The sequence below is a fragment of the Canis aureus genome, chromosome 6, assembly GCF_053574225.1.
Source record: "Canis aureus isolate CA01 chromosome 6, VMU_Caureus_v.1.0, whole genome shotgun sequence".
NCBI classification, from domain to species: domain Eukaryota; kingdom Metazoa; phylum Chordata; class Mammalia; order Carnivora; family Canidae; genus Canis; species Canis aureus.
The window spans coordinates 2,543,055-2,568,129 of record NC_135616.1 but is presented as its reverse complement, the minus strand read 5'-3'; the positions used below and the strand labels follow the sequence as shown (position 1 = coordinate 2,568,129).

At 37.7% G+C, this 25,075-nt stretch overlaps 1 protein-coding gene across 10 annotated transcripts in view; it reads left to right on the top strand.

Moving 5' to 3' along the window:
• CEP192 (centrosomal protein 192) overlaps positions 1–25,075 on the top strand; it is a 157,055-nt gene that overhangs the window by 14,878 nt on the left and 117,102 nt on the right. For 8 of the 10 annotated variants that reach the window (XR_013381080.1, XM_077899872.1, XM_077899866.1 and 5 more), the window contains exons 5-8: positions 2,345–2,520; positions 5,782–5,834; positions 7,723–7,843; positions 24,203–24,351. Coding sequence is in view for 9 of the 10 variants with exons in the window: in XM_077899872.1 (XP_077755998.1) it covers positions 2,345–2,520; positions 5,782–5,834; positions 7,723–7,843; positions 24,203–24,351 (499 nt within the window). In the remaining variant the exon portion in view is untranslated. The remainder of the gene's footprint in view (positions 1–2,344; positions 2,521–5,781; positions 5,835–7,722; positions 7,844–24,202; positions 24,352–25,075) is intronic. The other 2 variants (XM_077899870.1, XM_077899867.1) reach the window with 1 other exon arrangement.

The following is a 25,075-nucleotide window of genomic DNA, read 5'->3' as shown; positions in this document are numbered from 1 at the left end:
TTTTCTGTAGCTATAAGCTTAGCTTTTTGCTTTTATTTTTAGGTTTTACATATAAATGAGGTTATGTGGTATTTGTCTTCTCTTATTGTAACACCCTTAAAATCCATCCATGGTATTACAAATGGCAAGACTTCCTTCTTTTTTTTTTTATGGCTGAATAGTACCCCATTATGTATATATACAACATTTTTTTCATTCATCTATCAGTGGACACTTAGGTTGTTTCCGTCTTGATTATTGTAAATAATGCTGCAGTGTGGGGATCCCTGGGTGGCTCAGCGGTTTAACGCCTGCCTTTGGCCCAGGGCGCAACCCTGGAGTCCCGGGATCGAGTCCCGTGTTGGGCTCCTGGCATGGAGCCTGCTTCTTCCTCCTCCTGTGTCTCTGCCTCTCTCTCTCTGTCTATCATATGTAAATAAATAAATAAATAAATAAATCTTAAAAAAAAATAATGCTGCAGTGAACATGGGTACCATATATCTTTTTGAGTTAGTATTTTAGTTTTCTTTGGATAAATACCCTAAAGTGGGATTGCTGGATCATGTGGTAGTTTTATTTTTAATTTTTAAAGAACCTCCATTTGTTTTCCATAGTGACTGCAACAGTTTACATTCCCAGTGTACATTTCCCCCAGCAGTGCACATCCTCACAAACACTTGTTATTTCTTGTCTTTTTTTCGTTTTTTAAAGATTTTATTTATTCATGAGAGAGACAGTGACGCAGAGACACAGGCAGAGGGAGAAGCAGGCTCCCTGTGGGGAGCCCGATGTGGGACTCCATCCCAGGACTCTGGGATCACGACCTGAGCCAAAGGCAGACGCGCAACCACTGAGCCACCCAGGTGTCTCTATTTCTTGTCTTTTGATAATAGTTATTATAGGGTGCCTGGTTGGCTCAGTCAGTTAAGCATCTGCCTTCTGCTCGAGTCATGACCCTGGGGCCCTAGAATTGAACCTCCATGTCATTGTGCTCCCTGCTGAGTGGGGAGCCTGCTTCTCCCTCTGCCTGCCACTCTGCCTGCTTGTGTTCCCTCTCTCAGTTAAATAAATAAAATATTAAAAAAGAAAGTTATTATAACAGGTACTAGGTGATGTCTCATTGTGGTACTGATTTGCATTTCCTTGATGATTAGTGATGAAGATCTTTTCCTGTACCTGTTGGTTATCTGTATGTCTTTGGAAAAATATTTTCAAATCCACCCATTTTTTAATCATATTGTTTGCTTGGTTTTTTGTTTTGTTTTGTTTTTTTGTTTTTGTTTTTTGTTTTTGTTTTGTTTTTTTGTTTTTTGTTTTAGTTGTTGAGTTGTAGGAGTTCTTTATATATTTTGGATATTATCCCTTTATTAGATATGATTTACAGTTCTTTTCTCCCATGCTATAGATTACCCTTTCATTTTGTCAGTTTCTTTGTTGTACATACCCCCCCCACACACCTCTTTTTCTCTCTTCTCTATCATACAACTTTGTATCCATTTATAGTCTTTCCACCGATCCCTACCTTCTGTTTTAATCAGCTTCTGTTTCTGATGAAACTTTTCTTTATCCACCTGTGAATGCACCTTTGGATTGAGCTGTTGGTGGTGGCTTTCTGTGTATTACAGTCCCAATACAGAGATGGAGAAACTGGGAGGTAAATTAGAGTGGGGAGTTGCCTCAGCACAGAGGGTTAGCACTTGGAATATATGGGAGGACTGTCGTCTTTTCATCCATCATAGTCAGATTTAAGCCTGGCCCTAGGTATCAGTGTGTCAGATGATGAATTTATTACATCTAGAGGGCTTTCTTTAAAAAGCTTATCATACTCCTCCTCTTGCTGGTCAAAGGCTTTGGAGCTGCATTAGACACCCAAAAGCTTTTGCAGAAGATTGGGAGGAAAATTGCCTTTAAGGAAAAACATTGTCATCCATATATAAAACAACAAAGATACAAAAATGGGGACAGGCCAGTGGCAGAGGCTAAAAGTAAAACTTTTAAAGCATTTAATAATTCAGAGAATCCGCTTTTTGGCAAATATGCTCATATCCTTTTAAGTCTATTGTTTTTAGAAAGCTGAGTTTTTCTCCACGTGTGATAGATTCAGAGATACTTAGTTAGGAAAGAAAAAAACCTTTTTATCACTTGAAAGGCAGAATAGCAATGTGATGATGTATTTGATTTTGGTAGACCGTGTATATCTGGATCCAAAATGGTGTGCAGTTCCCAGGGCCCCTGCAGTGGAGCCAATTTCAGTTTCTGGGTGGTCCTAGAAATTTTTCTTTTCACTGTATTCATTTTTTTTCTTTTTCAGAGATTAAATACATAACTGGCTAATCAATATTTTATTTATTTGTTTTCTGATAAGTTCTATCTCTAAGAAAAAAAATCCTATAGAGGGTAAACATTTGTCAGATGCTGCTCTTGGAGAGTCTTCTTTGCAAAGTGATATAACAAGAACAGGAGAGGAGCAAGCTACAACTGCAAAACCCTTGCAGAGCCAAGATCCTTATGATAGGATTTCACCACTGGAACAAATGCAAGGTACTGAACTTGTAGAAATTACTTCCTAATGTATATATTTAAATTTCCTTTCTCATTTGTCTATCTTTGGTGTTTATCTTAAGCTATGATACGGTAAACTGAAAACACTTATGGTTTGGCAATTACCTGTTAATATTTTTACAGGAAAAGGTCTCTTGGGTAATCTTCTAATTGTCTTCACTGATTAAGGTTTCCTTTCCTTTGGAAACCATGCTGTCAGGTGGCCACAGCACACATTGTGTTCAAGACATATCTTTCACATCCTCACCCCACCAATCAATTTATATTACTACTAGTCATTTTTGTTCCTAAATTTAATTTTATATAAGTTGGTGAATTATAAATTCTAAAAAAAATTGTTTATAAGAAAACCAAGTTGAATGCTTTGGAGTCATTTTGAACAATTGCTATCAAATTGGATCTGGCAAAGAAACTATAAAAATAGGGATTCCTGGATGGCTCAGTGGTTGAGCATCTGCCTTTGGCTCAGGGCGTGACTTTGGGGTCCTGGGATTGAGTCCTGCATCAGGCTCCCTGCATGGAACCTGCTTCTCCCTCTATGTCTCTGTCTCTTTCTCTGTGTCTCTCATGAATACATAAAATCTACTAAAAAAAGAAAAACTATGGGAATGAGGGGGAAATGTAAATTGTAAAAAAAAAAAAAAAATCTGCTTTCTGATTGCTTCTAAGTACTCTATATTCAGAGAAATTATCAGATAAATTAAAGCTAGGTATTTTGAACTATGTATTGTATTTTTATGTAGTGAAGATAGCATATCATTCCAAACTTTGTGGTTTAGTACTTATGCCCATGTTATAGGATTGATGAGTGGAAGGTACTTTTGTATGTTTGTTAAAAATCTTTCTTTCTTTTTTTTTAAGATTTTATTTATTTATTCATGAGAGAGGCAGAGACATAGGCAGAGGGAGAAGCAGGCTCCATGCAGGAAGCCCAATGTGGGACTCGATCCTGGGACTCCAGGATCACGCCCTGAGCCAAAGGCAGATGCTCAACCACTGAGCCACCCAAGCATCCCTGTTTGTTAAAAATCTTAATGGGTGTTTGTATTTCTCTTGATGAAAAGTGTCAAATATGTATAAACATAGTGAGAATGGCATTAATTCCTCACACTTAAAAACAACAAAAGAAAAAATTGGTAAATTGGACTTCATTGAAATTAAACTCTTGTGCCTCAAAAGACTTCAAAACAGTGAAGAGGCAGCACAAAGATGGAAGAGAATATTTGCAAATCACATATATGGTAAGGGACTGGCATCCAGAATACGTGTCTTACGATTCAATAAAACAAAAAGACCAAAAACCAATACTGTATAACAGACAAAGGATTTCAATGGACATTTGTCTAAAGAAGTTGTAAAATGGCCAGTGAACACATGAAATGATTTTAACATCTTTAGTCATCAGGGAAATACACATCAAAACCATGAGATAATTACTTTGCACCTACTATAATAGGGATAATCAAAGAGATGGAAAATAGCAAGTGTTGGTGAGGATATGGAGAAATTAAAACTCTCATCTGGTGCTGGTGGGCATGTAAAATGATGTAGTTGCTTTGAAAGTAGTTTGACAGTTCTTCAAAACGTTAAATGTAGCACTATCATATTAGCCAGCAGTTCTAGTACTAGGTGTATACCCAAGAGAAATGGAAAATATGTCCAACCAAATCCTTGAACATGAATATTCATCGCAGCAGTAATCACAATAGCAAAAGAGTGGGAACAACTCAAATTTCCATCAACTGATGACTGGATAAACAATATATAGTGTGTCCATACAGTGGAGTATTACTGAGCCATAAAAAGGAATGAAGTATTGATATGTACTGTAATATGGATGAATTTTGAAAACATTAAGCTAAGTGAAGGAAGACAGATACAAAAGGCCATGTGTTGGGCAGCCCCAGTGGCGCAGCGGTTTAGCGCTGCCTGCAGCCTGGAGTGTGATCTTGGAGACCCGGGATCGAGTCCCACGTCGGGCTTCCTGCGTGGAGCGTGCTTCTCCTTCTGCTTGTGTCTCTGCCTCTCTCTCTCCCTCTCTCTCTGAATGAATGAATGAATAAATGAATGAATGAATGAATAAATAATAAATCTTAAAAAAAAAAAAAAGCCATGTGTTGTAAGACTCATTCACAGACATCTGTAGACTATGAATCAACAAAATCCATAGAGTCAGTAGATTAGTGGTCCCCAGGGGAAGGGGAGAGTGGGGAGTGACTGCTAGTGGTATAGTGTTTCTTTCTGGAGTGATGAAAATACAACCTTGAGAATATACTAAAAACCACTGAATTGTATGCTTTAGGGAGGTGGTGATTTCACGCTAGGCAAATTTTATTTCTTTAAAAAAAAACTCCTACTTACCGACAATGTCAGTTAGTATAAGATTTACTTCATACTTGCTTTATCCCTTCTTTTTTTTTTTATTACTTTTTTCTGGTATTTTAAAATTCCTAATTCATTTTATTCCTAGATATTTTAGACAAATAGACATTTGCTTATATAACCACAGTTATTTTTTTTCCCTTTTTTTTTTTTAAGGTTTTATTTATTTATTCATGACAGACACAGAGAAAGAGGCAGAAACACAGGCAGAGGGAGAAGCAGGCTACATGCAGGGAGCCTGATGTGGGACTTGATCCCGGGTCTCCAGGATCACACCCTGGGCTGAAGGCGGCGCTAAACCACTGAGCCACTGGGGCTGCCCCCACAGTTCCGTTAATATTGCTAACATACTTAACAGTTCTTTTATTATCATATAGCACTCTAGTCCATATTCATTTTACTAATTATCTGGGTTGGTTTGCTTGAATTGGAGTCCAGAGAAGATTATCTTATGGTACATTATTTATTGTATGTCCTAAGTGCCTGTGAAAAAAGCTTGGTCAGTCACCTGTAGATTGTCTCATGATTTGTCATCCTGTAAATTGTCCCATGATTTGGATTTGTCTATATGCTTAGGCATGGCTGTCATTTTTCTTGTTTTTCTTTTCCCTCTATAAAGCAAAAGTTAGCTTTAAAGTCTTGATTCATAGTCAAGTTTTTTTTTGAGGGGAGGGGGGCACATGTATAATTTTTCATACTTTCCAACCCTGACAGTTTAACTGACCCGTGGTAAGTTCCTATACTATCATTTAAAAGTGCTCTATTCTGCTTAACGGGAAAATATGTTTAGTTCATTAATTTGCTATTTTTAGGGATTGTTGGGTATTTAGTTGATAAAATAATTTTTTTCTCAAACAGATTCACCTGTTGATGTTTGTTTACAATCATGGTTGAAGAATAAGGACAACAAGGTAATCTTTCATATATTATCAATTTCTGGAGTGTTATTGAGAGAGTACAAGGTCCTGTTTCACAGATGCAGGTGTTAGATAGTAGTAATATTAGTTAAAGTCTTGTACTTTAAATAGCAGAAATCCATGTTACTGCTTCAAGTAACCAGGACATGAGAGCAGTCCTGGTCCAGGGTTTCATGTGTCATCAGGACTTTGCCACCTTTGCTCTACTTCACCCCTTGCTGGCTGCCTCTAAAATAATGGCTCTGGGAGGGAAAGGGTTTCTCTCTGTTTCATTTATTTTATCTTGGGTGCCTGGCACATGGTTGGTACTCAGTAATTGATTAAGAGGTATCTTCACTTGTGGGCAATCCAAGGCTACATTCTTAATATTCGTGATAAAAAGAAGACTGTGATCTTCCTTTGAGAGTAAATTAAAAAAAGAAAGAAAAGGATGACAACTATAAGGAGCTCAGTAGGGTCCTATGTTCTTCTCTATGTTAAGTCACTGTTCCAAGGGGTAAGTTGGAATAGAATACTGTTTGTTGAGCCTGGACTCAGGCTGCTTCTGTGTGTGTTTACACACAGATTTACCCCCTCCCCCAGGTCCACATGATGTAAAAAGAGATGAGCTCCTCAAAGGAAAAGATGCTTACTTAGCAGAGCAGTAGTTCGTGTCCAACACAAACCATTGGCAGGAATTTCAAGTCTGGAGTCTTGTATTTATATTTTATAAACAAAGAGGTCTAAAGAGTTATTTCTCTGTGCTACAGGTTGGCAATCCGTACCTTATTGTCCAAATCCGATCTGCCCATTTCTGTAAAGTTTTGTTGTAACACAGCCATACCCATTGTTTAGGGCTGCTTTGTGCTATGATAGCCGAGTTGAGAATTTGTGACAGAGACTGTAAGGCAGACAAAACCCGAAATCTTGCTAGCTGACTCTACAGAAAATGTTTGCTGACCCCTGCTCTATATACTTGCTACTTGTATTAACAAACTTTCAAATTTGAGAGGTGCCTTTTAAAGGAAATTCAGGTGTAGTCAAATTGAAATTAAGTCAGAAAGCATGATTTCTTGAACATTTAGAATGCCATAGTTTCTCAAGGGAAAGAACATAACTTATCTTCATGGTAGGAAATTTGTTTTTTAGGATGGCTGAAGAATTGACTTCCAAAAAGTATTAAAAGCCACTGATAGTAAGGGAGGGACCATAACACTGGAAAGCAGCAAAGCAAGTATAGAAACATGAGATACTTGATAAAAGGGAGATGATAAAGTAAGAGCAAGAGGAAAAAAAAATGTTAGGAAACATAGACCAGAGGGAGCTATTACTGCATTTGACGTGTGTGTGTGTGTGTGTGTGTGTGTTGGTGAGCATAAATCTAATTTTAAAGATGGCCATGTCTGACATATATTTAATATGATTGTGAAATAAAATTGACACATAGAAGGCAATGTTCTCTTTTATTCTGGGCCTTGAATGCCCTTAATAAACTGCTGTGTGCTCTTAGGATTATGTGGTCCCTGGGTTGAGGAACAGGAAACTCAGCAATGCCATCGTAAGTTGCAGAGTCCAACTTGGCTGTTACCTTCACTTCCTACCCCAAGCCTTGTATTGTTCAAATTCAGTTGGGTATTAGTATACTAACTATATGACTAGGTCTTTTGAGCTTGTGCATACAATATGAGATATTAAATTTTACTAATGTCTCAGTGAGTGGATCAGGAGAGGAGGGTGGCATGGGGTCAAGGAGAGTTACTGATACACATAAAACAGGTAGACCTTTGTTGCCTAAGTTGTGAATTACAAATACTGAGCACATTAGTGGTCCTTTTTGCAACCTTGTACTGTGGTCTTCAGAGTAGTGAGTTTGCTTCTGTTACTTGTGTTTTATTTCTTGTAGATTGTTGTTCCTCATGCTGGAAGACCTTTTGAAGACAAGAATCCACACAGTGACTTAAGCCACACTAGTTTATTAGAAAATGAGAAACTTCCATCACTGAGAAGCTTGGAGGATTCTTCTGGTACTGTAAAGTGACTTGTGTTTTCCTAGTCCTTACCTGGCTACGCCACATCTTCCTTCGTCTTTGTTTCAGTAGTTACTTTGCCGGCTTTTGGTTTCTTTGTTTTCTCCTTTCACTGCTCCCTACCAGCACTCAGATTGCTGCTTCTGTTGAGTGATGGAACTTTTTAAAATTTATTATGAAACCTGATATGATTATGCTCATCCCTCAGTTTGTTATCATTAGGATACAGAGTATAAAGCACTATACTAAAAAATTGGGGGAACAATGAAATACTTAGCCTCTGAAAGGTCTGCCAAGTAAGAAAATTGATGCACAGCTAACCCTCTGACTACAGTAACTGTATCTCAACAGTACAAATTGTGCAGGAATCCTAGGAGGGTGACAAGTTCTGATTGAGGAAGGTATCTGTGAAGCTTTATTAAAAGGGGATGCAATTTTTCCTTTTTCTTGAAAATACCCATGATAGGCCTTAATATATAGTTAGGAAGAGAGAAGTGTTTTTCAGGACTTCAATAAAGGCCCCAGGAGACATTTTAGGCCATGATTGGAGAATAGCCAAACTCTTGTGGTTTTGTGTGGCATGTTTAAGCACCTGTAGAAGGCTATTTTGGGAAGTAAACTCAAAAGAGTAGGAAGGGACCAAATTAATGACAGGTTTGAAGGCCAGGCTGATGAGCTGAGTGGGATAAATAAATATTATAAATTCAGGATAGGTTTTGCTACCAAAATTTGTAGGTATATTTGGATTATGGAATTGTGAATAAGGAATCATTAAATTCAGACAGATCTTTGTTTTAGTAGGCTAGATTTTTAGAGGTGAAATACCTAAGTAAAAAATTATGAGCATTTTTAAGGCTCTTTTTTTTTTAATTTTTTTATTTATTTATGATAGTCACAGAGAGAGAGAGAGAGAGAGAGAGAGAGAGAGAGGCAGAGACATAGGCAGAGGGAGAAGCAGGCTCCATGCACCGGGATCCCGACGTGGGATTCGATCCCGGGTCTCCAGGATCGCGCCTGGGCCAAAGGCAGGCGCCAAACCGCTGCGCCACCCAGGGTTCCCCATTTTTAAGGCTCTTAATGCTGACTGCAAAATTATCCTCTTGAAAAGGCAGTGACAAATTATATTACTGTTACTAGTGCTTGAGAGTCCTAGTATTTATCCTGGCTTTGCTGGACTGGGTGTTAGAACACTAAAAACCACTGCTAGTGTTTTGTTTATTTACAACTTTTTGGTTTTGATGGGAGTTGAGTAATTTTTTTCGTATCTCTTGGTATTCAACTTTGCTATATATTTTTTCCTTAGTTGCTTCTTTCTCAATATCAGGTATTGTTTGAAGTTTCATTTTATACTTAATCATTAACTCACCAAAAATATTTTTTTTTACTTCTCCTGTTACAGGCTTATCTGTCCCTTTTGATAGTTACCCACTGGCACACTGTTTTCTAAGGAACCTACACTTTTCCCACTGATCTTTGATGCCACATTCATTCTAACTTTTGCCATATGCCAGAATTTTTTTCTGTGCTATTCTCTCAAAGAAGATTAAATGTTTAGTTTGTATTAGAAGGCTCATAATGATTTATAGACTGAAGTTATGAATAGTTTTTTCATTACATGGATGTTAAATTTACATGGACTGTTGACCCATGTGTTTTATTGACTTTTTTTTTTAATTCCAGTATAGTTAACATACAGTGTTATATTACTTTCAGGTATGCAATAGAGTGATTTAATCAGTTTTGTGCCTTACTTCGTGTTTATCATGAGAAGTGTGCTCTACATTACCTATTTCACGGCTTTCCACCACCCTTCCCTCTGGTGACCATCAGTTTGTTCTCTGGAATTAAAAGTCTGTTTCTCAGTTTGTCCCCCCTTTCACTTTGTTTTCCCCTTAGCTTGTTTGTTTTGTTTTTAAATTTCACATAGGAATAGAGTCATATGGTAGTTCTTTCTGTGATTACCTTATTTCACTTAGCATAATAGATTCTAGCTTGATCCATGTTGTTCAAAATGGCAACATTTTATTCTTTTTTTATATTAATTTTTTTTTTACAAAGGATTTTTATTATTATTTGGGAGAAAGAGGCAGTGCAAGAAGGGGGAAGGGATAGAAGAAGCAGACTCTCCACTGAGTAGGAGCCCAATCAGATCATGACCTGAGCTGAAGGCAGGTGCTTAAGCTATCCAGGTGGCCCAGGATTTTTTTATTTTATTTTATTTTATTTTATTTTATTTTATTTTATTTTATTTTATTTTATTTTATTTTATTTATTCTATTCTATTCTATTCTATTCTATTCTATTCTATTCTATTCTATTTTATTTCTTATTTTCTTTTATGGGTAGTATTCCTGCGGGTGTGTGGACCACATCTTTGGTATCCATTCATCAATGGATAGACACTTGAGCTGCTTCCATAGTTAGGCTATTGTAAATAATGAGGCAGTAAACATAGGAGTGTGCATATAGCCCTTTGAATTACTGTTTGTAAAAAATGAGTTACTATTTGTGTATGTTTTTTTTGATTGGGTTAAAATTTTTGCTTATATTTTTCTCATTTTTTAATTAAATTTTTTTTAAAAAATCAGCTAACTTACATGGTGTATTATTAGTTTCAGAGGTAGAGTTCCGTGATTTATCAGTCTTCTATAACACCCAGTGCTCATTACATCATGTGCCCTCCTTAATGTTCATTACCCAGTTACCCTATTTCCCCCACCCCCACCCCTCCTCAGTTGGTTTCCTGTGATTAAGTCTCTTATAGTTTGTCTCCCTCTCTGATTTTGTCTTCATTTTTTCTCTCTTCTCCTATGATCCTCTGTTTTGTTAAATTCCACATATGAGTGAGATCATATGACAATTCTTTCTCTGATTGATTTATTTCACTCAGCGTAATATCCTCTAGATCCATCCATGTCTTTGCAAATGGCAAGATTTCATTTTTTGATGAATGAGAAGGATTCCATTGTATGTACGTGTGTGTATGTATGTTTGTGTATGTGTGTGTGTGTGTGTATATATATATATATATATATATACACACACACACACACCACATTTTTATACATTCGTCTGTCGATGGACATCTGGGCTCTTTCCATAGTTTGGCTATTGTGGATACTGCTGCTGTAAACATTGGGATGCAGGTGCCTCTTCAGATCACTACACTTTTATATTTGGGGTAAATACCTAATGGTGCAATGGCAGGGTTTTAGGGTAGCTCTTTTCAACTTTTTGAGGAACCTACAAATTGTTTTCCAGAGTGGCTGCACCAGCTTGCATTCTCACCAACAGTGCAAGAGGGTTCCCCTTTCTCCACATCCTTGCCAACCTCTGTTTTCTGACTTGTTAATTTTAGCCATTCTGACTGGTGAAAGGTGGTATCTCATTGTGGTTTTGATTTGTATTTCCCTGATGGCAAGTGATGTTGAGCATTTTTTCACGTGTCTGTTGGCCATGTGTCTGTCTGTCTTTGGAGAAATGCCTGTTCATGTCTTCCGCCCATTGCTCAATTGGATTATTCTTTGGGTGTTGAGCTTGATAAGTTCTTCATAGATTTTGGATACTATCCCTTTATCTGATAGGACATGTGCAAATATCTTTTCCCATTCTGTCGGTTGTCTTTTAATTTTTTATCTAGATGATAGTTCATTTTTGTCTTTGTTTCTCTTGCCTTTGGAGATGTATCTAGCAAAAAGTTGTAGTGGCCGATGTCTGTAGGAGTTGCTGCCTATGTCTTCTAGTATTTTGATGGATTTTTGTAATTTTTTCATCAATTTTGAGTATTTTTTTGTACAGTGTAAGAAAGTGGTCCAGTGTCATTCTTCTGCATGTGGCTGCCTAATTTTCCCAGCACCATTTGTTGAAGAGACTTTTTTCCATTAGATATTTTTTGCTGCTTTGTTGAAGATGATTGACCATAGAGTTGAGGCTCCATTTCTGTGTTTTCTGTTCTGGTCCATTGATCTTTGTGTCTGTGGTTGTGCCAGTACCATACCGTCTTGATGATGAGAGCTCTGTAATACAGCTTGAAGTCTGGAATTGTGATGCCACCAGCTTTGGTTTTCTTTTTCAACATTCCTTTGGCTATTTGGGGTCTTTTCTATTTCCATACAAATTTTAGGATTGTTTGTTCCAGCTCTGTGAAAAAAGTTGAAGGTAATTTGATAGGTATTGCATTGAATGTACAGATTATTCTAAGTAGCATAGACATTTTAACAATCTTTGTTCTCCAATCCATGAGCATGGAATGTTTTTCCTTTGTGTCTTCCTCAATTTCATGAGTGTTCTATAGTTTCCTGCATACAGGTCCTTTGCTTCTTTGGTTAGGTTTACTCGTAGGTATCTTATGGCTTTGGGTGCAATTGTAAATGGGATCAACTCTTTAATTTTTCTTCTAATGAGATGTATAGAAATGCCACTGATTTCTGTGCATTGATTTTTGTATCCTGCCACTTTGCTGAATTCTTGAATGATTTCTAGCAATTTGGAGGTAGAGTCTTTGGGGTTTTCCACGTAGAATGTTAAGTCCTATGCAAAGAGTGATGACTTTGCCGATTTGGGTGCCTTTTATTTCTTTTTGTTGTTTGATGCTGAGGCTAGGACTTCTAGTACTACGTTGAACAACAGTGGTGAGTGGACATTTCTGTTGTGTTCCTGCCTTAGGGGAAAGGCTCTCAGTTTTTCCCCATTGAGAATGATATTCGCTGTGGACTTTCCCTTGATGGCTTTTATGATATTGCAGTATTTTCCCTCTATCCCTACACTGTGGAGTATATTTTTTTTATTGTATATTTTTTGTATATTTTTTGGTATTTTTTTTAATTGGAGTTCAGTTTGCCAAGATATAGCATAACACCCAGTGCTCATCCTGTCAAGTGCCATGCTCAGTGCCCGTCACCCAGTCACCCCATCCCCCCATCCACCTCTCCTTCCACTATCCCTTGTTCGTTTCCCAGAGTTAGGAGTCTCTCATGTTCTGTCACCCTCACTGATATTTCCCACTCATTTTCTGTCCTTTCCCCTTTATTCCTTTTCACTATTTTTTATATTTCCCAAATGAATGAGACCATATAATGTTTGTCCTTCTCTGATTGACTTATTTCACTCAGCATCATACCCTCCAGTTCTATCCACGTTAAAGGTGGGTATTCATCGTTGCTAATGGCTGAGTAATATTCCATTGTACATATAGACCACATCTTCTTTATCCATTCATCTTTCGATGGACACCAAGGCTCCTTCCACAGTTTGGCCATTGTGGACATTGTTGCTATAAACATTGGGGTGCGGTGTCCTGCCGTTTCACTGCATCTGTATCTTTGGGGTAAATCCCCAGCAGTGCAATTGCTGGGTCATAGGGTAGCTCCAGTTTTAACTCTTTGAGGAACCTCCACACAGTTTTCTAGAGTGGCTGCACCAGTTCACATTCCCACCAACAGTAGAAGAGGGTTCCCCTTTCTCCACAACTCTCCAACATTAGTGGTTTCTTGTCTTGTTAATGTTCCCCATTCTGACTGGTGTGAGTTGGGATCTCATTGTAGTTTTGATTTGTATTTCCCTGATGGCAAGTGATGCGGAGCATTTTCTCATGTGCTTGTTGGCCATGTCTATGTCTTCCTCTGTGAAATTTCTGTTCATGTCATTTGCCTATTTCATGTTTGGATTGTTTGTTTCTTTGCTGTTGAGTTCAGTAAGTTCTTTATAGACTTGGATACTAGTCCTTTATCTGATCTGTCATTTGCAAATATCTTCTCCCATTCTGTAGGTTGTCTTTTAGTTTTGTTGACCATTTATTTTGCTGTGCAGAAGCTTTTTATCTTAAGTCCTAATAATTCATTTTTGCTTTTGTTTCCCTTGTCTTCATAGATGTATCTTGCAAGAAGTCGCTGTGGCCAAATTCAAAAAGGGTGTTGCCTGTGTTCTCCTCTAGGATTTTGATGGATTCTTGTCTCACATTTAGATCTTGCATCAAGTTTGAGTTTCTCTTTGTGTCTGGTGTAAGAGAATGGTCTCGTTTCATTCTTCCACATGTGGCTGTCCAATTTTCCCAGCACCATTTATTGAAGAGACTGTCCTTTTTCCAGTGGATATTCTGTCCTGCTTTGTCAAATATTAGTTGACCATAGAGTTGGGGGCCCATTTCTGGGTTCTCTGTTCCATTGATCTATGTGTCTGTTTTTGTGCCAGTACCATACTGTCTTGATGATCACAGCTTTGTAGTACAGCTTGAAATCTGGCATTGTGATTCTCTTGGCATTGGTTTTCTTTTTCAGTATTCCCCTGGACATTAGGGGTCTTTTCTGGTTCCACACAAATCTCAAGATGATTTGTTCCAACTCTCTGAAGAAAGTCCATGGTATTTTGATAGGGATTGCATTGAAGGTGTAAGTTGCCCTGGGTAGCATAGACATTTTCACAATATTAATTCTTCCAATCCATGAGCATGGAATTTTTTTCCATCTTTATGTCTTCCTCAATTTCTTTCAGAAGTGTTCTGTAGTTTTTAGGGTTAGATCCTTAGCCTCTTTGGTTAGTTTTATTCCTAGGTATCTTATGCTTTTGGGTGCAGTTGTAAATGGGATTGACTCCTTAATTTCTCTTTCTTCAGTCTCCTTGTCAGTGTATAGAAATGCCACTGATTTCTGGGTATTGATTTTGTATCCTGCCACGCTACCAAAATGCTGTATGAGTTCTAGCAATCTTGGGGTGGAGTCTTTTGGGTTTTCTATGTACAGTGTCCTGTCATCTGCAAAGAGGGAGAGTTTGACTTTTTCTTTGCCAATTTGAATGCCTTTTATTTATTTTGTTGCCTGATTCCTGAGGCTAGGACTTCTAGTACTATGTTGAAAAGCAGTGGTGAGAGTGGACATCCCTATTGTGTTCCTGATCTTAAGGGAAAAGCTCCCATTGTTTCCCCACTGAGAATGATAATTGCTGTGGGCTTTTCGTAGATGGCTTTTAACTTGCTGAGGAATGTTCCCTCTATCCCTACACTCTGAAGAGTTTTGATCAAGAATGGATGCTGTATTTTGTCAAATGCTTTCTCTGCATCTATTGAGAGGATCATATGGTTGTTGTTTTGTCTCTTGTTGATATGATCTATCACATTGATTGTTTTATGAGTGTTGAACCAGCCTTGCATCCCGGGGATAAATCCCACTTGGTCATTAAACTGGAGTTTTGTTTTTTTTTTTAATTTTTATTTATTTATGATAGTCACACAGAGAGAGAGAGAGGTAGAGACATAGGCAGAGGGAGAAGCAGGCTCCATGCACCGGGAGCCCGACGTGGAATTCGATCCCGGGTCTCCAGGATTGCGCCCTGGGCCAAAGGCAGGCGCTAAACCGCTGCGCCACCCAGGGATCCCAAACTGTGGAGTTTTAAGAAAGGATGCTGTACTTTGTTACATGCTTTTTCTGCATCTATTGAGAGGATCATATGGTTCCTGTCCTTCCTTTTATTGATGTGATCTCTCACATTGATTGATTTGCAGATGTTGAACAACTTTTGCAGCCGAGGAATAAATCCCACTTGGTCATGGTGAATAATCCTTTTAATATACTGTTGGATCCTGTTTGCTAGTTGTTTGGTGAGAAATTCTGCATCCATGTTCATCAGGGATATTGGTCTATAATTCTCTTTTTTGTGGGATTTGTCTGGTTTTGGGATCAAGGTAATGCTGGTTTTAGAGAAAGAGTTCGGAACTTGTCCTTCCATTTCTATTTTTTTGAAACATTCAGAAGAATATGTATTATTTCTTCTTTAGATGTTTGGTAGAATTCCCCTGGGAAGCCATCTGGCCCTGGACTCTTGTTGGTTCTTTATTTTTTGATGACTGCTTCAATTTCTTTGCTGATTATGGGTCTATTCAGGTATTCTGTTTCTTCTGTTTCAGTTGTGGTAGTTATATGTTTCTAGGAATGCACCCATTTCTTCCAGATTGTCTACTTTGTTGGCATTTAGTTGCTCATAATATGTTCTTAGAATTGTATTTCTTTGGTGTTTTCCTCTCTCATTCATGATTTTACTTATTTCGGTCCTTTTCTTTTTGGTAAGTCTTTTTGATCAGAAGGTTATCCATCTTTATTCTTTTCAAGCTCCCAGTCTTGTGATCTTGTCTACAGTTCTTTTGGTTTCTGTTTCATTGATTTCTGCTCTAATTTATTATTTCTCTTCTCCTGCTGGTTTAGGATTTATTTGCTGTTCTTTCTCTACCTCCTTTAGGTATAAGGTTGTATATTTGAGACCTTCTTGTTTCTTGAGAAAGGCTTGTATTGCTGTATTACCTCCTTCTTAGGACTGCCTTTTCTGCATCCTGAAGGTATTGAATAGTTGTGTTATTTTCATTTGCTTCCATGAGTTTTTAAAATTCTTTAATTTCCTGGTTGACCCTTTCATTCTTTAGTAAGATGCTCTCTAGCCTCCATGTATTTGAGTTCTTTCCAAATTTCCTCTTCTGATTGAGTTGTTTCAAAGCACTGTGGTCTGAAAATATGCAGGGATTGATACCAATCTTTTGGTACTAGTTGAGACCTGATTTTGACCCAGTATGTGCTCTATTCTGGAGAATGTTCTGTGTGCACTCACAAAGAATGTGTATTCTGTTGCTTTATGATAGAATGCTCTGAATAGGGACACCTGGGTGGCTCAGTGATTGAGCATCTGCCTTCAACTCAGGGCGTGATCCTGGAGTCCTGGAATTGAGTCCTACATCGGGCTCCTCGCAGGGAGCCTGCGTCTCCCTCTGCCTGTGTCTCTGCCAGTCTCTCTCTCTCTCTCTCTCTCTCTCTCTGTGTGTGTGTGTCTCTGATGAATAAATAAGATCTTAAAAAAAAAAAATGCTCTGAATGTTTCTATGAAGTCCATCTGGTCCAGTGTGTCATTCAAAGCCCTTGTTTATCTTCTTAGGTGACCTGTCCATTGAAGAGAGAGTGGGGTGTTAAGGTCTCCTACTTTTGTGTTATTATCAATGTATTTCTTTAATTTTGTTATTAATTGGTTTATATATTTGGCTGCTCCCATGTTAGTGGCATAAATATTTGCAATTGTTAGAACTTTGTGTTGGATGGACCCTTTAATTATGATATAGCATCTTTCCTCATCACTTACTACAGTCTTAGGTTTAAAATCTAATTTGTCTGATATAAGGATTGCTACTCTAGGTTTCTTTTGATGTCTCTTAGCATGATAAATGGTTTTCCACTCCCTCTACCTTCCAATTTGGAGGTGTCTTTCAATCTCAAATGAGTCTCTTATAAGCCAGCCTATCAGTGGATCTTGCTTTTTATCCAGTCTGGTATCCTTTGTGTGTTGATTGGGGCATTTAATCTGTTTACCTTGAATATTGAAAGATACGAATTAGGGGTGCTTGATTAGCTCAATTTAGTTAAGCCTCTGCCTTCAGCTCAGGTCATGGTCTTGGAATCCTGGGAGCAGGCCCTTTATTGGGCTCCCTGCTCAGTAGGGACTCTATTCCTCCCTCTTTTGTGGGCACTTTCTCTCTCTCTCAAATAAATAGGATATATTTTTTTAAAGATATGAATTTAGTACCATTGTATTACTTGTAAAGTCAATGTCTCTGTTCCTTTCTTGTCTTTGTTACTTTTGGGATCTCCCTTTGCTTAAAGGATCTCCTTTAATATTTCTAGCAGGGCTTATTTAGTGATCCCAAATTCTTTCAGTTTCTGTTTGTCCTGGAAGCTTTTTATCTCTACTTCTGTTTTGAATTACAGCCTTGCTGGATAAAGTGTTCTTGGCTGCATATTTTTCTCAAACATCAATACTCAGTATTTCTTGTTGGTTTCTTTTGGTTTTTGACTTTAGCTATTCTGACAGTATGAAGTGACATCTCATTGTGGTTTTGATTTGTGTTTGTTTACCTGATGATTGATGTTGAGCATCTTTTCATGTGTCTGTTGGCCATCTATATGTCTTTTTTGCAGAAATGTATGTTCATGTCATCTTGCCCATTTTCAAAAATTGGATTATTTTGTTTTTTGGTGTTAGAGTAGTTCTTCATATACTTTAGATAGGAACCCTTTATCAGACATTTTGTTGATTGTTTCTTTTGCTGTTCAAAAGCTTTTTATTCTGATATAGTCCCAATAGTTTATTTTTGCTTTTATTTCCCTTGACTCAGGAGACATTGGTACAAAAATGTTATGGCCGATATCAGAGTTACTGCCTTTGTTCTCTTCTACGATTTTTAATGGTTTCAGGTCTCACATTAGGTCCTTAATCCATTTTGGGTTTTTGTGTGTGTGTGTTTGGTGTAAGAAAGCGGTTCAGTTTCATGGTTTTGCATGTTGCTATCCAGTTTTCCTAACACCATTTGGTGAAGAGATCTTTTCCATTGTGTATTTTTAGCTCATATGTTGAAGAATAATTGACCATATAATTGTGGGTTTGTTTCTGGGCTTTCTTTTCTGTTCTCTTGATCTATGTGTTTATTTTTGTGCCAGTACCATTTTATTTTGATTACAACAGCTTTGTTGTATGTATTGAAATCTGGTTATGATACCTCTGGTTTTGTTATTTTTCAAGATTGCTTTGGCTCTTGGGGGAATTTTGTGGTTCCTTACAAATTTTAGGATTGTTTATCCTTACCTCTGTGAAAAGTACTGTTGATATTTTGATTTTTCATAGGGATTGCATTAAATCTATACATTGCTTTTGCTCATGTACACATGTTAACAATGTTTGTTCTTCAAGTTCATGAGTATGAATATCTTTCTATTTGCTTGTGTTGTCTTCAGTTTCTTTCATCAGTCTCTTACAGTTTTCGGAGTGTAAGTCATTCACCTCCTTGGCTACATTATTCCCTGGTATTTTATTTTATTTTATTTTATTTTATTTTATTTTATTTTATTTTATTTTATTTTATTATTTTATTTTTTTTTATTTATGATAGTCACAGAGAGAGAGAGAGAGAGAGAGAGAGAGAGAGGCAGAGACACAGGCAGAGGGAGAAGCAGGCTCCATGCACCGGGAGCCTGATGTGGGATTCGATCCCGGGTCTCCAGGATCGCGCCCTGGGCCAAAGGCAGGCGCCAAACCGCTGCGCCACCCAGGGATCCCTCCCTGGTATTTTATTATTTTTGCTGCAATTGTAAATGGGATTTTTAATTTTTCTTTCTGCTACTTCATTATTAGTGTATAGATACGTAATGGATTTCTGACATCGGTTTTTGTATTCTGTAGTCTTACTGAATTTATCAATTCTAGTAGGTTTTGTTTTTTATTTTTTGTGGGTTTGTTATTATTATTATTTTTTTTTTTTAGAGTCTTTAGGATAGCCTATATATGGCATCATGTCATCTGCAAATAGTAAACGTTTTACTTCTTCCTTACCAATTTGGGTTCCTTTTATTTCTTTTTTTTTTGTCTGATTGCTGTGGCTAGGACTTTTAGTTCTATGTTGAGTAGAAGTGGTGAGTGGACATTTTGTCTTGTTCCTGACCTTGGGGGAGAGCTCTTAATAGTTTTCCCCCATTGAGTATGATGTTTGCTTTCTGCTTTTCATATTTGGCCTTTATTATGTTGAGGTAGGTTCCCTCTAAATCTACTTTGTGGAGGGTTTTTACCATGAATGGATGCTGTATTTTGTCACATGCTTTTTCTGCATCTATTGAAGTGTTCATATGGTTTTTATCCTTTTTCTTGTTAATGTGATGTTTCATGTTGTTTGTGAATTTCAACCCACTCTTGCATCCCAGGAATAAACCTCACTTGATTGTGATGAGTGTTGGTTTTTTTTGTTTGTTTGTTTGTTTTTTAATGTGTTGTTGGGTTCAGTTTGCTCATATTTTGTTGAGGATTTTTGTATCTCTATTCATCAGACATGTTGACCTGTAGTTCTTTTTTTGTAGTGTTTTTATTTGATTTTGGTGTCAGGGTAATGATAGAATGAATTTGGAAGCTTTCTTTCCCATTTTAATTTTTGAAATAGTTTGAGAAGAATAGATACTAACTTTTCTTTAAATTTTGGTAGAATTCACCTGTGAAGCTCTCTGGTCCTAGAGTTTGGTTGGGTGCTTTTTGATTACCGATTCAATTTCTTTGCTGGTAATCAGTATGTTCAGATTTCCTTTTTTTTTTTTTTTTCCCTGATTGACTTTTGGGAGGTTATGTTTCTATGAATTTATCCATTTCTTCTTGGTTGTTGCAGTTTTTTGGCATGTCATAATATTCTCTTATAATCCTTTGTATTTCTTTCGTTTTTCTCTTTTTTTCATTCCTGATTTTGTGTGTTCTCTCTCTTTCCCTCTCTCTCAAATGAATACTGCTAAAGATTTATCAATTTTATTGATCTTTTCAAAGAATCAGCTTCTGGTTTCTTTGTTCTATTGTTTTTTTTTTTTGTTTTGTTTTGTTTTTTTAGTTTCTATTTCATTTATTTCTACTCTATTATTTCTTTCCTTCTACTGGTCCTGGGTTTTGTTTGTTCTCCTTTTCTAGCTCCTTAATTTGTAAGGTTAGGTTGTTTATTTGAGATTTTTCTTGCTTCTTGAGATAGGTCTGTGTTGTTATAAAGTTGTTACTCCTTAGAACAGCTTTTGCTGCATCCCAAAGATTTTGGACTGTTGTGTTTTCATTTTCATTTGTTCATGTATGTTTTTATTTCCTTTTTGATTTCTTGGTTGACCCATTCATTTCTTAGTATCATTTTATTTAACTTCTGTGTATCTGTGTTCTTTCCAGATGGTTTCTTGTGTTTGATTTCTAGTTTCATACATAGCCTTGTGGTCAGAAAAGATGCATTCAGTCTTTTTTAATTTGTTAAGACTAGTTTTGTGGCCTAAAATGTTATCTATTCTGGAGAATATTTTGTGCTTACAAAGTATTAAGATGTTTTAAGGTGGAATGTTCTAAATTTATCCGTAGATCCATTTGGTCCAGTGTGTCATTCAAAGTAACTGTTGATTTGTCCATTGCTATAAGTGGGGTGTTAAAGTCTCTTATTGTTACTGTGTTATTCTTCATTAGATTCTGCATATTTGTTATCAGTTGATTGCTGTATTTGGTTCTTCCCATGGTGGATGCGTATATATTTGTGAAATCTGTTGGATTATCTCCTTTATGTAGTGTCCATTGTCTGTTGTTACACTCCTTGTTTTATAGTCTATTTTGTGCTTCCTACTTTTCTTACTCCTACATATCTTTCTTCTTAAAGAATTGCCTTTTAACGTTTCTTTTAGGGCTAGTTTAGTGGAAGTCCTTTATATTTTGTTTGGGAAAACTGTGTGTGTGTGTGTGTGTGTGTGTGTGTGTGTGTGTGTCTTTAAAAAATTTTTTTTTAATTTTTATTTATGATAGAGAGAGAGAGAGAGAGAGAGAGGCAGAGATATAGGCAGAGGAAGAAGCAGGCTCCATGTACCGGGAGCCCGATGTGGGATTCGATCCCGGGTCTCCAGGATCGCGCCCTGGGCCAAAGTCAGACGCCAAACCGCGGCACCACCCAGGGATCCCTCTTTCTCTCTTTTTAAAGATTTTATTTATTCATGAGAGACACAGAGAGGCAGAGACATAAAGGGAGAAGCAGGTACCCTGGGGGGAGCCCAATGTGGGACTCACTCCCAGGACCCTGAGATCATTCCCTGAGCCAAAGGCAGATACTCAATCACTGAGCCACCCAGGTGCCCCTTTGTCTCTCTTTCTATTCTGAATGATAGCCTTGCTGGATAGAGTATTCTCTACATGTTTTTTCCTTTCAGCACATTGAATATATCATGCCAGTCCCTTTGGCCTACAAAATTCTGAAAAATCGAATAGCTTTTTAGGGTTTTCCTTGTATGTAACTGTTTTTGCTTGTTGCTTTTATTTTTATTTTTATTTTATATCTATTTAAGGCATGGAGCCCAACATGAGGCTTAAACTCATTGCCCTGAAATTGAGAACTGAGCTGAGATAGGAGATCAAGAGTCAGATGCTTAACAGACTGAGCCACCCGGGCACCCCAACACTCTTGCTGCTTTTAGAATTCTCTATCACTTTTTTTTTTTTTCTTTTTTTTTTTTTTGCCATTTTGATTGCTATGTGTCTTGGCACGTACCTCCTTGGGTTGATTTTGTTGGGGGCTCTCTGTGCCTTCTGGATCTGGATTTCTGTTTCCTTCCCCAGATTTGGGATGTTTTCAGCTATTATGTCTTCAAATAGATTTTCTGCCCCCTCTTCTCTCTTTTTCCCCTTTTGGGATTCCTGTAATGTGAATGTTAATACATTTGATGGTGTTGTTGTGTTCTCTAAGTCTATTTTCACTTTTTTTTTTTTTTTAAGATTTTATTTATTTATTTGAGGGAGTGGAAGAAGCAGGGTCCCTTCTAAGCAGGGAGTCTGAATTGGGGCTGGATCCTGGGACTCTGGGATCATGACCTGAACTGAAGGCAGACACTTAACCAACTAACTGAGCCACTCAGCTGCTCCTATTTTCAGTTTTCTATTACTAATTTTTCTCTTATGTTCAGCTTGATTGTTTTCTATTACCCTGCCTTCCAGGTTGCTAATCCATTCCTCTGCTTTATCTTGTCTGTGTATTCCATCTATTCATTCAATATATTTTTGATTTTAGTCATTAAATTATTTATCTTTGGCTCTTCTTTTATGTTTTCTATCTCCTTGTTAAGGGTTTCCTGATGTCTTTTACTCTTTAGTCTACTGCATATCTTTATGACCATTACTTTAAATTCTTTATAGGGATTCTGTTGCTTTGAGTTTGTTCTTTCATTTGGGACATATTCCTCTGTCGTCTTCTTTTGTCTGACTCTGTTTCTATGTGGTGTGACAGTCAGCTACATCTCCTGCTCTTAAAGTGGTGGCCTTAGGAAGAAGAGGTCTTGTAGTGCCCTTCTGTGCAACTTCTCCTGTTTTCCAGAACCTGGTGCTTAAGAGGTATCTTGTGTGTGTTGCGTGTGCCCTGCTGTTGTGGTTGAACTGCTTTTGCCTTCGGTGCAATCATCTGCAGAGTTTCTCTTTTTCTGTTGTGGACAGGATATGGTCCTTGTGTTGTAATGGGGCAGTCTGGGACTGCTTGGGCTTAAGTTGAGTCAGACCAGATGTTTACCAGAGCTATTGTAGGCACTTTCTGTGCGTTGTCCCCTGAGAAGCTTTCACTGGTGGGTGAGGTCTGCAATCAGATCAGAAGCAGCTCTGGTGGCCCAGAGGTTTAGCGCTGCCTTCAGCCCAGGGTGTGATCCTGGAGACCCAGGATTGAGTCCTGCATAGGGCTCCCTGCATAGAGCCCACTTCTCCCTCTGCCTGTGTCTTTGCCTCTCTCTCTCTCTCCTTCTGTCTGTGTCTCTCATGAATAAATAAAATCTTTAACAACAACAACAAAAATTACTTAAAAAAAAATCAGCTATCTGTCCTCAGTCTACTGCTGGAACCACAGTCTTGATATGTGTGTGGTGATCTTTCTCCCTCTTTGGAGCAAAAGTCACTTTGGAGTGGTGCTGGACCTTGTCAGGACTGCTTGCATAGTGCTAGGCTTGTGCCACTATTTTGGATCAGTTCTGACCAGGAGCATATTGGAAGGGGTGTGTCTGTAGCAGAATGTGTGGCAGTGTGCACTGTTAGCAGGTTACCTACTGAGTGTCTTTGCCCTACTGGTCCCCAGAGGTGTTTGTGTATTTTGGCTGGGGGTTAGGGAAGGGAAATGGTACCTGCCAGCTCCTTTGTTCCTGAAGTCTCCCAGAGATCCCTGCTCCTCTAGCACATGCCCCAAAATTAGGTAACAAATCTCCCTCCCACATACCTTCAGTGGTTTTCAAACTGCTACTTCTATGTTGTATCTGTGGGGTTTGTTGTGTTGTCTCTTTAAAGATAAGGACTCCATTTCCTCTTGCCCTCTCAGCTCTGCCAGAGCCAAGCCCACTGATTTTTTTTTTTTTTAAAGTTCCAGGTGTTATGCCCGAGTAATTGTAAGAGTTTGTGAAATTTGGCCCCTCTGGTTTTCAAAGCCAAATGTCATGGGGGTTTGTTCTTCCTTGTGTCTGGGGTGCCTGGTATGAGGGTCTGTTTCCCCTCTCTTCACCCTTGGAGTCCCTCCCTTTTGCAGACTATCCTATGGTTTCATTTAGCTTCTGACCGTGTCTCTGCCCTTCCTAACCTCCTTGATGTGGCCTTTTTTCCACGTTTAGCAGTGGAATGTTTGTTCTGCCAGTCTTTGATCCTTTTCTGGGCTATTCACACTTATGTGAGTGTTATCTAGTTGTATCCCTATAGCGAGGTGAGCTTAGGGACCTCCTGTTCTGCTTTCTTCCTCAGAAGGCTTTTATCAACATTTTGGTTAAATAACGTTTATTGTTGAGTCAGTACTTTAAAATGTTTCCTTTTTTTTTTTTTTTTCCATTTTACTAGTAGATGATGATATTGATGATGAAGAGTTTTATGATGAACATTTAGAGGCTTATTTTGAGCAACTAGCTATTCCAGGAATGCTGTATGAAGACCTAGGACAGGAACCTCCAGAAAATGATTTTAAATTACCTACAAGTGATTCATGTCAGGTATGTTCCAATTTTATGGTTTTTCAGAAATTTGACTTTAGAAAACTATTACTGGTCTCATTAGATATTACCATAAAACATAAACTTTTGGTTTTCTTTGATCTGTTTTTCAAGATAGAAAGTGATAAGAAATACCTTACCCATCCTTTCTTGCTGCTTCTTACTTTTCCTTCCTCTGCAGAGAAATTGAAGAATATCCCAGTGAATGTGTGTATGCCCCTCATCCAGATTAACCAGTTGTTAACAATTGACCATCTTTGTTTTCTTTGTCCTTCCATGAATACTTTTTTGTGTATCATTTAAGAGGAATTTGCAAGTATTTTGACATTTCACTCTGATACTTTGACATTTTCTCCGCAAATAAAGCTATTTTCCTGTATAATCTCAATTGTATTACTAAGTTTGATATAGTAATGTAAATGAATATACAGTCTGTATTCACATTTATCCGATTGTCTCCAAAATGTCCTTTACTTTTATTGTTTTTGATCTAGGATTTAATCAAGGATTACAGTTGCATCTGGTTGTCCTGTCTCTTTAGTATTTCAATTTAGAGTAGTTCTTCATGTCATTAAAGTTTTTGTAAAATGGCCGGTAAGCTAGGTATATCTCATTGCTTTTTTCCCCTCCTAATTAAAGATTTTGGCAAGAATTCAGATAAAGCATTTTTATTACAAACAGATAAAGATTAAACATAAGGATATTGTGTGCTTTTGTCTAGACA